The 13,497-nt window shown below is 33.8% G+C and overlaps 1 protein-coding gene across 2 annotated transcripts; it reads right to left on the bottom strand.

Moving 5' to 3' along the window:
- Positions 1-1,383: 1,383 nt before the first annotated feature.
- Positions 1,384-11,028, bottom strand: LOC133676363 (uncharacterized). 2 transcript variants are annotated; one of them, XM_062098033.1, is made up of 13 exons: positions 10,227-11,028; positions 9,995-10,142; positions 9,102-9,214; positions 8,891-8,995; positions 8,453-8,522; positions 7,808-7,863; positions 5,943-5,993; positions 5,593-5,697; positions 5,325-5,369; positions 4,737-4,839; positions 3,423-3,622; positions 2,027-2,113; positions 1,384-1,776 (listed from the first exon to the last, which is right to left on the bottom strand). In XM_062098033.1, exons 1-13 carry the CDS (start codon positions 10,992-10,994, stop codon positions 1,612-1,614), a joined length of 2,016 nt encoding a protein of 671 aa, XP_061954017.1. In that variant the 5' UTR covers positions 10,995-11,028; the 3' UTR covers positions 1,384-1,611. The 2 variants fall into 2 exon arrangements, with proteins under 2 accessions (XP_061954017.1, XP_061954018.1); XM_062098034.1 differs by having other exon boundaries at positions 3,423-3,610.
- Between the last annotated feature and the right edge of the window lie 2,469 nt (positions 11,029-13,497).

The raw sequence follows: 13,497 nt of genomic DNA, 5'->3' as shown, positions 1-13,497 counted from the left end.
CCCCATGTTATCTCTAGAGAGGCCACAAGCCTTTAGCTCTTAAGAAAATGCAATAACTTTCCAAGAAAGGAATTGACTTAGTATTTCTGATGCAATAGCATCACCTTCATTGGGTTCTTAAAGCTAAAGATAGTAGTTCAACAAAGAACACAATATTATTTTATAGGCAAAAAGGGCTGCAGATGTGAGCCCTAAGTTCGCAAGTTTATGAAAATAGCATGAAATCCAAAAATAACAAGAAAAATTATAAAAACTACCAAAATCAGGGTTTCATTGCGAGATTTTTTATATCTAAAGATTTGAAAGTACGCGTAGCGACACGGTAGTTATTATAAGAGAAATGATCTCTTGAATATCCTATAAAAATTTAAGCGTAATCCAACGATTTGATCAAAAATTATATGCCTTTTGAGTTGTTTTTCTAGTCTGACATGATCAGACTCCTTATTACGTCTAGAACTGTCTCAATAGTTCATATATGCACTTAAAAATTGTCTAAGTACAAGCTCCTCCTCCATAGATTTCTTCACCTATTAGAAGAAAAAAAATTAAGTATAGATTTCTCCATAGTTTACCTCTATGTACTTAGAGGTTTCTTTTTCAAACATGATGCACATCCCTGCACACACGAGTTCTTTAGAATTTTACTTGCACCCGATTTCCAATCAAAGAACGAGTAGTTTCCTTTTTTCAAACATGATGCAAACATGACTCACACAAGTTCTTCGGAATTCTACCTGCACACAAGTTCCAATCAAAGAACAACTATTATAAATGGTTAAAGGAACAAGTATACTTGAGAAAAATTATTAACTGAAATTTCAAGAGATCCAATAAATATTATACCTAGTCAATGCCTGATAAAAAGGTTGGAGATATAAATGGAGTAGGTTCATTCAGATGCCTTAACAAAGTGATGATGAGCTGCTTCTGTTGATGATTTGCGAAGCTCTCCCAATACATCTTGATGGGAATAATGTGATCATTGCTCAGAATGAATGATCTAGTAGCTTCTATACTACTTGACCACAACTAACGAAATCTGTATTGTTTAAGACACAATGGTCTGTATAGTTTGAAAATTAAGCATGCATGCAAATGTATGGTGATGGTAGACAGTACAGACATGAGTCATTGTAGTAGAACTGCATCAACAGCCTGTTCCCATGTCCATGAAAGCGCATTATCCCTTGCAAAAGTTGTCGCAAGCATTGAACGTTCTTCGAGCTCATCAGACTCAACTTTTATTTATATATTTAGTGCAGTTGATATATTGATGCGGGCCGAACAAATGACGTGCAGAAACTGTTCAAGGTGAAAATGGATTCTCCGTCGTCTGTAAGAAAACTGAAGGTTCAAGTCGATTTTCATTTCTCATAACCATTTCATAAAAGATTGTGTTTGTTATTGCATGGAAAATCAAAATTGCCAAAAACCTAGGGGGTGGATGGTAATTTGGACATGCATGTACAGTAATTTTGGTTTTGCCATGATTGGGCAATTACAGCATAAACCCCCACCCCTCTTTCTCGTGAAATTAACAATTACAGACGAGAATGCTAAAAAAGAATCTCAAGAACCGCTTGCAATTGAAGTTTCTCACATCTAATATTATTCCTCGGAATCCAATCCACCAATGCGCTGTTTCCTCCGATCAAAAACAGCTTTAAAGGACTCGTGCTCCACGCGAAGTCGCTCTTGGAATATGCTCTGCTTTGACTTGCCAACGCCTGCGGTTGAAGTTGGTCGCTCCTCTTCAGATAATGGGTTGGACTTCTGCAGGCGTTGAAAACACAAGAACATAAATAAGAAGATCATTTAGCCAGCTTGGCTCCATGTTAGGTACAGCAAAAATAGCCTTGCACAGCATTAATATGGTGCGCTTTGCACAGGCACCACAAGGGATTGTATGTTTAGCATATCATTTTATAGTGTTTCAAAAGATTGATAATTGATCAAAAGCAGTCTTCTTCAAGAACGGAACATCTAATAATGAACAAGAAGCCGAGATAGCCATAATGCTTACCAAGTTGTATCCAGCACCCGGTCCAATAACTAGAGACAACATATTTGCTTTCTTTGCTGCAACTATAGAAAACCCAGTATCCCCAACCTGTACAGTGACAATAACTTTTAAGTAGAGCATTAATTATTCATGTGGTGGTGGGTTTCAATTCATTCAGTGCAGCACTCGCTTATACAACGAAACAAAGTCATTGACAAATGTTAAAATATTGATAGTGTCCCTGACATAGAGCCATGTTATGTGGACTCCTCTCAGATATTTTCTTCAATGTAAAGCAAATCATCGTGGTTCTCTTACAAGAATTTCAGATATGCCCAGCCAGTTCCTGATGGGCTGCTCTCAAGTACTATAATGAGGTTGTAATGCTTACAGACCTTCAACGACATAGAAGTTTTCTACTAACTGTTCCTTATTGCCAGGTTTTACAAAAAGAAAGCATAAGACAAGCCATCTATCCTCCTACAAGACATGCCACAAGCTTCAAGAAGACTAAGCCTAACAAAAAATATATACATTTGGAAAATTTAAAAAATCATGAAAAAAAACATTTTTTTTGGCTTAAACATAGTACTTCGTTATAGAAAACTAAAAATATACTATGAAATTGTTTGGAATGCCTTGACCTATTAGCATAACTGACTATAATAAAAGACAAATGTGAAACTACAAATATGTAAGCACATAACATGCAAAATGCGCATATAATTATAGTCTAAGTGTGTATAAAGCAACCGACCAAAAATGATGGAAAACAGACAAGCATTGTACATTTCCATATTATAAATAAGATAAACTTCAGTTGCGTAGAAATAAGCCTGTCAGTTACATTGCAAGTACCCTAGCAAGAAAGAAGGTCCTGCTTTTCAATCATGTCTCACCAATGACTGCCAAAAGCAGACAGTCGTCTACTATAGTCTTTTGTCCAAAAAACTTGTACACATCAATGTGAAGATTAAAGGCAAGGAAATTGCAGTGAAGACATATGCTTAATCTCGTGAGGCTTATGCTTTCCAAGAGTACATCTCAAAAGATTGATGCCGGAAGTGATTTCATCACTGCCTCGTGTTAAGAATGATATATTGTTGTTGTTTGTACATGCATTTAAATTCTATATACTACTAATATATGACAACATAGTTAAGTTTGTATTATTTATTTATTTATATTTTAATAAAGAATGAATCATTCAAACCTAATGATAATGGGGATGTCTACTGTTTCAAGACAATGTAATACAATATACTTGAGAGATTTCAATAGTTCTACTGAGTCAATAAGAAGCTTGTCATGTTGGATTTGTTAGAAGGATACATATAAGAATAACAAAAGAAATTTAGAATAGGGTTCACATGAGAACTTAATATAACAAAATAATAGCAGCACATGTTATAGTTACCTGGTCACTCCAATGCACTGATTTTCGTTGCTTTTGATAAGCTTGAACCAACCCAGAAAGAGCATTATTAGTCCTCATGCTTTCAGATCCTTGTGTGTCAGCTTCATCTAAATCATCTGACCATTTACTTTTACCCAATTTTTTCAATCCTGAAGGATGGTCCACTTCAGCATCCCATCTCTTACTGTCTTTTGCAGGAACTAAAGTTTAAATGATAGTAAATAGAAGAATCTAACAAAGTTATACGCAAAAGTTTGTCTCACAGTGAACTGGAGAAACATAACAGGAATATATAACCGTTCAACAAATAAATCTCTTTACAGAAAACTGAAAATAGGATGTTAATAGTAGAGATCTTATTCAAATATGTTATTCATTACATGCAAACTGCCAAGACTAAAATCCTCACAATCCAGATGGACATTTAGATCATATTCATAGTACACGCAACATAAGTGCAATCTCCCTCATTAATTATAGTACAACAAGTTATTTGCATTCCCCCTAGAAGAAATTCTGCCAAATCATTTACAAATTGAGCCATCAGTTAGGAACTCCTGATCTTTAGCTTAGTTGAGAAGATCATGCACATGGCCATTTTGGACATTGACAACATAAGACAGTTTCAGCTAAATGTACGGTGCATAAGGGAATATTAAACCTTGGCAAATTACAAATTTCAGAGAGGGGTACATTTACTGATTCAGAAGAGAATTTGCATTGGAAAGCTGTAAGGTCAGTAAATAATATAGAAGTCCCTCTTTTTTAAAAACATATTGTTTGGTACCTTGACTAGCATTGATGTTGTTCCATTAATTGAAGTTCTGGCATTTTAAGAACTGATGACATTTTTAGTGCCATTATAGTTTGTCTTGTTAATTGATTGTTAACTTTTAAGGCATCAAGAATTTAGATAATGAAAAAATAGTCAATTCTGATCAGCCAGTCAGGGTACTAAACATTAGGTTTTCAATGAAGAGGGACTCAACTATATTACGTTGAAAATAGAGGCACTTTTTTATAGTTTAGTATTTGTAATGTGTGGAAATAGCAGCATAATCCTAGGGAAAACTTCTCAACCTGAAAGTTTTAACTCTGGAATGCTAATAACACTTATCCACAACCACTTGAGGCATAATTGAAATCATTTTTAACCTCATTAGATTTTACAACTCCCAGAACTGACCAGTGAGTCGGAATTTATGCAAAAGGCACCTTTTTTCCATGGAAGGCTGGATATTAAAAACTCCTCAAGCCCAATAAAAGATCAACAAGATTATATGGAAGCGTTGAAAGCAGAGAGTTAAAATATACCATGAGGTGCATCTTCTATGGGAGGAACTATTGTCTTCTCAGGCTTTCCTTCCTGCAGGTTTGATGGATTACCAAAGTCTCCATCTTCAGTGTCCATGTCAACCTGGCAGATTCAATACAAGAAATAAAATCAAATCACTGACTACAAATTCCGTGTCCTAGGCAACATTTATGCTAAGATATTTGCACCAAACAGCACATAGAGTGCACAAAGGAAAGCTACTCAAGGCAGTTCATCCCACACTCAGAGTAGGATCACACTTCCACAACAATTATAATTTGCCCTAACTAATAAAAGTCAATTATGGTGTCCATTATTGCCATATCAATAAAGATATTCAGAAGAACTATGAAACAACAAAATAATAATAATAATAATAATAATAATAATTTATTTAACTATTTTTGCTTTTACCTGTACACTAAAACAGCTATTAAATACATCCAAGTGAGACCACATAAATCAAGATGAACTTTTTTTCTACTCGGGAGAGAAAGAAAGCATCAATGTAGCATGAAGATAAAATTTCTCTTAACTCGGAAGAAGAAAATAAAAGGCATCAATACAACAACATGACATTCACTTACCTCTTGAATTCCATTTTTCTTCAGGTCATCTCCACAGAATAATGACTGCCAAGCCAGCAAAATATCACAGAAGTAACCATAAGTCAAAAGACTGGCTCTGAAGTTTAAGAGTCTGATAAATACACTTGTGGGTTCCCAATTTTGTCAAGCTTGAAAAGTTAATGCACTTTTGGATAGCATATTCAGTTTTGTATTCCACAATTTTGAACCATTTCGAACTTCCTATCATTTAATCCAGAGTAAAACTAAGATACTAGACATAACAAACCTTGATGTCCAATTGAGTGTAAATCAATGGAGCTTCTTCCCACCGCCGGGCCATTGTTTGTATTTCATCTATGGTAAAACCATGTACATTCCTAGCAGCACAACCCTGCAATTCCACAGGATTATCAAAGTGATGTAACTATCTAGCAAAATGAATTTTCTTTCCAATTTAGGCTTCGAAACTAGACTTATGTTTAAATGTTGAGGCCTCGGTTACTATTAGATTAATTGCAAAAAGTGTAAGAACAACAAATTTGAATGGCTAATTGCATATTATGCAAGTGTGGTGCAGTGGGAAGAAGATATAACGTAATCAACCCAAAATAAACTAGAATGTAGATTGAAACTCACTATAGGGTCTTTATATGTAGCCTCTGATATGTAAACTTCATAGCCTGATCTCTGAGAGAAAAATTTTAAAAAGAAAAAGATGTAGTAAGTGATGCAACTAATAAGAAAATATAAAACTAATCAACAACTCTCTGATTCTACACCACCACCATTCAAACAAAAGTTGCTTCAAATACTCAGAGAGGGTAGCACTTTCAGATGAACACATTAAATGAAAGAGTATAATATATGACACCTTTTAGATCCATCTCCCATTCCTTAGGCCTGTGATCTCAAAAAACTTAAGGGTGCCATGGGGCAAATAGGAATCGAATTAGGTGGTTGCATTTTACTGAATTGAAATTATGATTAAAGGATGCGACCAGTTATTAGAAACTCACAAAGCTTGTAAATAAATTAGACTTCAGGGAAAAGATCTTCCAAGCAACCTCAAATTTGAATAAAACAAATTGACGAGCCAAAAAATCTAAATCCTGAATTTCCCAATAGATTCTTTGCATTGACTATCACTGAGCAATGCTCTCATCACTAGGTTTCCTAGGAATGTAGTATTAAGGAAATGCAAGCAATCGGATTAAAATTGGGCACTCTAGACCGATCACATTAGCTATACAATGAGAATCAAACTTCTATGAGTTGATAAGTGGCATCAGCAAGGTAGCAACAATCAAGTCCAATTCACCAAACAAGGTAAAATTGCAACTTTTTCAAAAACTACATCATATGGACCTGGAAATTCTAAAAATCATCCACATAAATAACAACAAGGCACGTATACAAAGCAGCCCCAAAACAAGAGACGTAAACCATGTTTTCACTAACATTTTATGTAAAACTGTTCGCTGATGCTTTTAATAAGTAGACGTCATCCAGAAGCACAAAAACCAATATTCTGGTGATTACATGGGGGAAGAACAACAAAAACTTCATATGGAGTTAGTAGCGCAACAGAGAAAAAATTACAATTACTGCAGCCCAGACAACTCTAAACTACACATAGTTGCCAAGGTATTAGCTAATACATCATAGATATATTACAAGGCATGCCAACATTCCTTCAATCACCAACATTTACATATCTAACAAAGAAGGCTTGCCTCTGAAAAATAAGAAGTTGAAGTCTTTTAAAATTATGATCATCATATGACCCCAAAGGATGACTACAGACTTGCATCTAATACACCAAATAAATTCCCAACCTCTTTTCGAGTATTGACTCAACCTATAAACAGAAGGGCTACACTTCAAAAACTCGAGCAGAAATCTGTTTGATTAATTGATTGACTAATGAAATGAAATGTCATTCTCATATTTCTCCCCCAAGGGATTTCTAATCAATTTATCAATTATGTCAATTGAATGGATTTCTGATCAGTTATATTAATTTTAGTAGATCAATAATATATTAATCAAAGGGATTTCTGAACAATAAACAGAAATATGATTAATTGATCTACTAATGAACTGAAATTCATTCTTGTATTTCAGCTTAAATAAACATTTTTTGCAAAAGCTACAAGTTGGTTATAGTTTCATAATCATAATTTACAAGAGAAAAATGAAAAACACAGCAGACTCAGCTATCATCCAATCGAACTACAAAGGATCATGAAGAAAGAAAAATAAACTGTACTGAAAAGTGAACACTGACCACGGGAGGAAAGTCCAGCAATGGGAAGCCCAGGCAAAATTAAAAAGAAAAGTGAAAGCACAGCATACAGACATTAGTTCTATCCAACTACACAAAGATCCACATTTAAGAATGAGGACCCGAAGACCTCATTCTTCAACATATTCCAAGGACATCGGGAAATCAGAACATATTTACTCGCAGAGCTTGTCACAAGAGAGAAGTGAGGGTATACCTTTGCAATTGCCCAAAATTGAGCAAAATCAGCTACCCGCAGATTGCGGTCATCCACTAAGACGAAGCACACATACCAGCACAAAAGGGTCAATTGCCGCACAAAACTGCATCTGTAGTTAGTTACAATGAAAGCAGTGCATGGAGCACTGCATCACCACTAAATCTATAATGAGGCTAGATGATTTAATTTGTTGGGTGCCTTAAAAACCAAATATATCTGCAAGAACCCTGAATCACTTTGTCTTTTGTTTCAAGCCTATGGTTTGAAAATTTATTTGAAGACATAAAAAAAAATTAAAAAAAAATGAACAAGAGATCTTCACTTCCTAATCTACTCAATAAGTCAAGCCCATTAGACACAAAGAACATTGAGTTTGTGCAACAACTATCATAGAAACATGGAATGAGACATTAAACCAGATAAAGTACTTTCTTAGCATCAAGCGAAATGAAACCATGCTGCCAAATTGGTACATATTGTCAATATAAATTGCAACTTACCATCTTGAAATAAATGAACATTTAAAGAGTTCCAATAACTTTAAAAAGGTATTTCAGAAGATGATTGAAAATGGAGAAATTTTGCAGGGATAATAAAAGGCGTTTGTCATCAATTAAATGGTTTCCAAAACAAAAAACATACCAATGACAAGGGTGAAAGTTCCCTCCTCAAGGGTCTTCTTGAATGCTTTCAACAAGCTTTCTCGATAAGCCTATTGTAAGGATAGACAACATGAGATTTGAGAAAACAATAAAATAAGTAACAGACAGATAAAAGTAAGCGTTTGGATAAAGTTATCAGAGCATAATTCCAGCAGGTTGGAATTCTTAGAAGATAGAGCAAGCAACTTATAATTGTAGTTGTTCTGTAGTTCATTTTTTGCACGAGACAAACCAACTAGCACATTTCTACGCATGTTGTGATACTATCAATGACAGAAATATTATTTTTTACATAACCTCTACCATAAAATTTGTGTTCTCATGAATACATAAATGCAAAGCAAGGAGACTGAAAAGGCATATTCTGGTTTTTTTTTTAGCCAAATTTCTTAGATCTAGAAGCATTTATTAGCATTACCTCTTCCATTTCAGGTTCATAACAATACTCCATGACCACCTTCTTTACAATTGGTTTCTTGCCTCTTGTAGAGCTTGAAGATTTTGAAGCATCACCATCTTCAACCTGTTGCATGGAAGATAATACTTGTCAGCATATTGAAAATACACAAACTTAAATGAAATTAGGAGATTTTATAGTCATTCATGTAGACCAAACAAAACCGACGCACCTTTTCAACTTCAGTCATGAAATAGTCGTCCATGGAATGAATTCGTGGCACATTACCACCATTTTCAACCTCAAGGTCACGCATCGTCTTTGCTAAGTAACTTTTACCACTGCCTTTAAGTATATGAAGTGAAGTAAGTATGTAAACTAGAAGCTGCAACAGGCATCTTCAATTCTCTAATTACAGTTTATGCACACAGCATATAACATCTTATCATTTGAATAGCTGCAAATGCAGATGCTTGCATAAACTTATCCATTACCTTGCAAATAAGTTTTCTTAGAAAAAGTGATAAGCAAATTTAGAATGACAAAAGAGAAGCTGACACCCAAGGTCATTGCACTGCATCTATACATGTCATCCTCACCCATCTAAGATTTGCCATTATTTGTTTGAGATTTTTGTCTTAAGAGAATTACAGCTAGCAGACAATTGAAATTTTAAAAAACCCACCAAGCCTTTCAAGGGCATAACACATGTCCAATGAAAAGTTAGTTAAAATTAACATCTAAGAATATTTTTGCTAGATGTTAACCCAACAAATGTGAATTTTAAACTAAGAAAATTAGTACAATACTTCCCTACCTCTCAGGGCATCAAGTTCCTTCGAACAACATTTAATTGATTTTTATATGTTTAAACTACACAAGAAAAAGAAAGAAAGAAAATGAAACAGCAATCTTTAGTTTGTTCAGATAACAAGCCAGCTTCTTCAAACCTAGCACTCAGAAGTATGAAAATCAATTTTCCAAACATAGCAGCAGATGATGATTGACTTGAACTCAAGTGAAGTGGGGGAAACAAAACAGATTCATGGTGAATATAAAACATAGGAATTGAAGTGTATTCTATCTGGTATTTACTTAACTCTAGCAAAGAAAACAGTTTCTCACCTGGAAGCCCTCTAAGAATTATCACAATATGATTGGGGCGAGTTGCACGATGAGGCATCTTAAACAAGTGAGAAGCATCAACTACTATTGGCCTCTCTGGAGACAATTTCTTATGCAAAAAAGTTTTTCCAGAGGATTGTTTCCATTCCTTCAAACATCCAACCAAAAAGGTTATAACAAAATATTCTAATTGACCGAAGTGAAAACAAACAGCAAAACAAAGCAACAGTACCTCAGAAACAAACCCAGATGAGTTGTTATGCAGATAAGGATTGGTAGCTGCGGAATTAATAGGAACAGGAAACAAAGCAGATGATGACTTGGGGGGTGAAGGGAGGAGTGGTGGTTCCATAGGAAGAGGCGGTGGCGGTGAAGTTGGCGGAGGCGGAGGCGGAGGCGGATGTCCTCCAAACACCCTATTATTTTCATGGTAAACGCTTTCAATTGGCAGCTGCTGCCGCCTCATTTCGGCGGAATTAGGCATTGGCTGATTTTTCCAGTTATTATTATTCATATCATCATGTGTGGGCGGAAAAGGACTATACAGAGTAGTTGTGTTGCCGTGCTCGCGAATCAGCTTCAATCTACGCTCGTCATCCGAAAAAAAATTAGCTGGACTTTGATTATTCTCGTATCCAAACATACCAGATCCAATGCTACCATCAACCCTTGGCCTCTTATAGCTCCGATCAGCTTCACCATTAATACAACTCGCAGCGCTATTCCTATAATAATCATACATGGGATTGGGATGTCCATATCCGTCTTCTCTGTGCCAGTGCCACCCCTGGTTAGGGTTGACGACCATGTATGGGTTGGGTGGGCCAGAATGATACGGGTGTTCGGGCTGCGGTGGTGGAGGTGGGAATCTAGGGCTTTGATTGTATTGAGGAGGAGGGGGAGGGGGGGGAGGAGGACAGAATGGGAAGTGAGAAAAAGAGCAGATAGGGCAGATACTGGTAGGGTGAGGAGGTGGTAGGGGTCGCCATTGATGATCCATTATTGACTGATTTGATTCAGTAGAGAGAGGAGGCTACTTAAATTTGTTTGGCAAACTTACGATTAGTCCTCCTATTATATATAATTGCTCGAATAGGTCCCTCAACTACCGGGTTTGTCAATTAGGTGCCACATCTATCAACCTTTCCTTATACATACCATTGTGGTAAAATAATTCGAATTTAAGCACCTATGCACAAGCTAAGTAATTTAAGGTAGTATTTTGTATGTATTTTTATTTAAAAATATATTAAAATAAAAAAAATTTAGTTTTTTAAAATTTATTTTTAATATTAATATATTAAAATAATTCAAAAAAATTAAAAAATTAATTTTATGCAAAAAAATTAATTTTTTTTCAAACACTATTTAGATTGCATTTCCAAACATTACCTAAAAATCTCAATTTCTTCAAGTGTTAGGTACAAAAATACTTCTATTTAGGAATAAGTGTGTGTAAACTAAGAGTGTACTGATGTGGTTTAGTTTATTTTTTAAATTATTTTTCTCTTAAAGAATAATTAAATTTATTTTTTAAGTTTTTTTATGATTTTAACTTGTTGATGTTAAAATAAAAAATAATATTTAATAAATATTCAATTAAAAGTACTTTTAAAAGCATTATGAACCATATTACTTGACATATACTAAATTATAATTATTTTGATTATGTCATATCAAAACAATAATATTTAAGAGAAAAATGCATCTACGATTATGTCAAGTTGACTATCATAAGAAATTTTCAATTATGTCGAGTTGACTATCATAAAAAATTTCCAAGCAAGTACATAAAATTATAAAACTTAAGGCTTAGTAACTAAAAACATAACTCTTGAATCATTTGCCAAGATCATAAAAAAATACAATGAGTAGAAATGATACAATAAATTAAAAAAAATTGAATTTTCAGTTACGACAAATTCTTTCTAAGATAATTGGAGATCCCATTAAAAATGTATATGGTATTGTGGGAGTTTTTATGGCTATAGTTTGAAAAAAAATTCTTTTATAAAAAGCATTTTTAGTTGAGATTGGGTTGATAAAATATATGTTTGGTTAAAACTATAGTTGAAATTGAGGTTAAACAAAAAGTAATTTAATTTGTTTGGTTAAAAATATTTTTCAAATTAAGGTTATAAAATGACTAAAAAAGACATATATTAATATTTATGATTTTTAATTAAAATATTGTAGATTTAACTACTACTATTACAACATGAAATAAACAATACTTTATGCAAAATATTTTTTATTGTTCCATTAAACTATCTACAATTCCATCAAGTACGAAACACATCTGACAAGGCCTACAGTTTTTATGACTTCCTGAGTGTGCAACAACATCAAGTAAAATATAATTAGGAACAAAATTGGATTGCGATCAAATTTTATAAATGTTACGTCATCATGTGATCTCTTTTTAATGTAATTATATAAAGTCATTGATGCCATTACAATTTCAACTTGCATTTTGTATGGATAGGCATGCATGTTTTGTAAAATCATCCACCTCTATTCCATACTCCAAAAGAACATTTTATCACATTACGTAGCGATGAGTGTGCACAATTAAAAACTTATTGCTGATTTCTTGGTTGTCCACGACGCCTAAAATCTTATAAGTGATATCTTTCACCTTTATATAGACCTAAATACCCATACTTATTGGGATATCTAGTATTAACCAAATAGTATTTACCTTTAATTACAAACAACATTTTAAATTTGTCATAATATTAGTAAATAAAAAGTAAATTATTATACTTATAATTACATAACAATTTCTATCATATAACTACCTTATGGTGGTTTAGAAAATTTTATATTTCTATTGTTAATAGCCTCAAGAAAAATATATGTATCATGGGCACTGTCTTCCATCCTGCCCACACAAACGTAAATTACATGTCAAAACTACAAGCAGTCATTATATTTTGAGCCGATACATCTTTCTTCCGATAAATGAAATTTGATTTTCAATTGATATGCAAGCTCACACATGTGTGTCATCAATTGCACCAAAACAATTCTATATGAAAACCAATAACAATTATAATGCCATTACTTACTGGCATGCAGAAAACAATTTAGTTTCACATTTAACAAACAATTTGTCTTACCTTGAAATAAGGCATATATCTTGGATTCATTGCAATTTCTCGTTGAGTGTTTGTAAAATTGAGGTCCTCTGGTTTTATGACATCCACCACAAACAAGCATATTATTGTTATGACTTCTTTAATACATATATTAATAGTTTCACCTAAATGTTGAAATTGCTCTTGAATCTCCCTATTCGATGCTCCTAATGTTATTATATATAGAAATATAGTCATTTTTTCAGTAACACTCATTCTTCTCGAAGGTTTTTAACATACTTTGTTTCTAAATCACTGTACAAGCTTAACAAAGTTAATGTGTTCATTCTAAACATGTTGATGTATCGTTTCCAATATCCTCTTAAAACTTTCGCTAACCAACACATGTATGTGTGGTATGAA

Source organism: Populus nigra, chromosome 16, assembly GCF_951802175.1.
Source record: "Populus nigra chromosome 16, ddPopNigr1.1, whole genome shotgun sequence".
NCBI classification, from domain to species: domain Eukaryota; kingdom Viridiplantae; phylum Streptophyta; class Magnoliopsida; order Malpighiales; family Salicaceae; genus Populus; species Populus nigra.
Note: the sequence above shows the minus strand (reverse complement) of the source record. Positions and strands in the feature narration are given on the sequence as shown.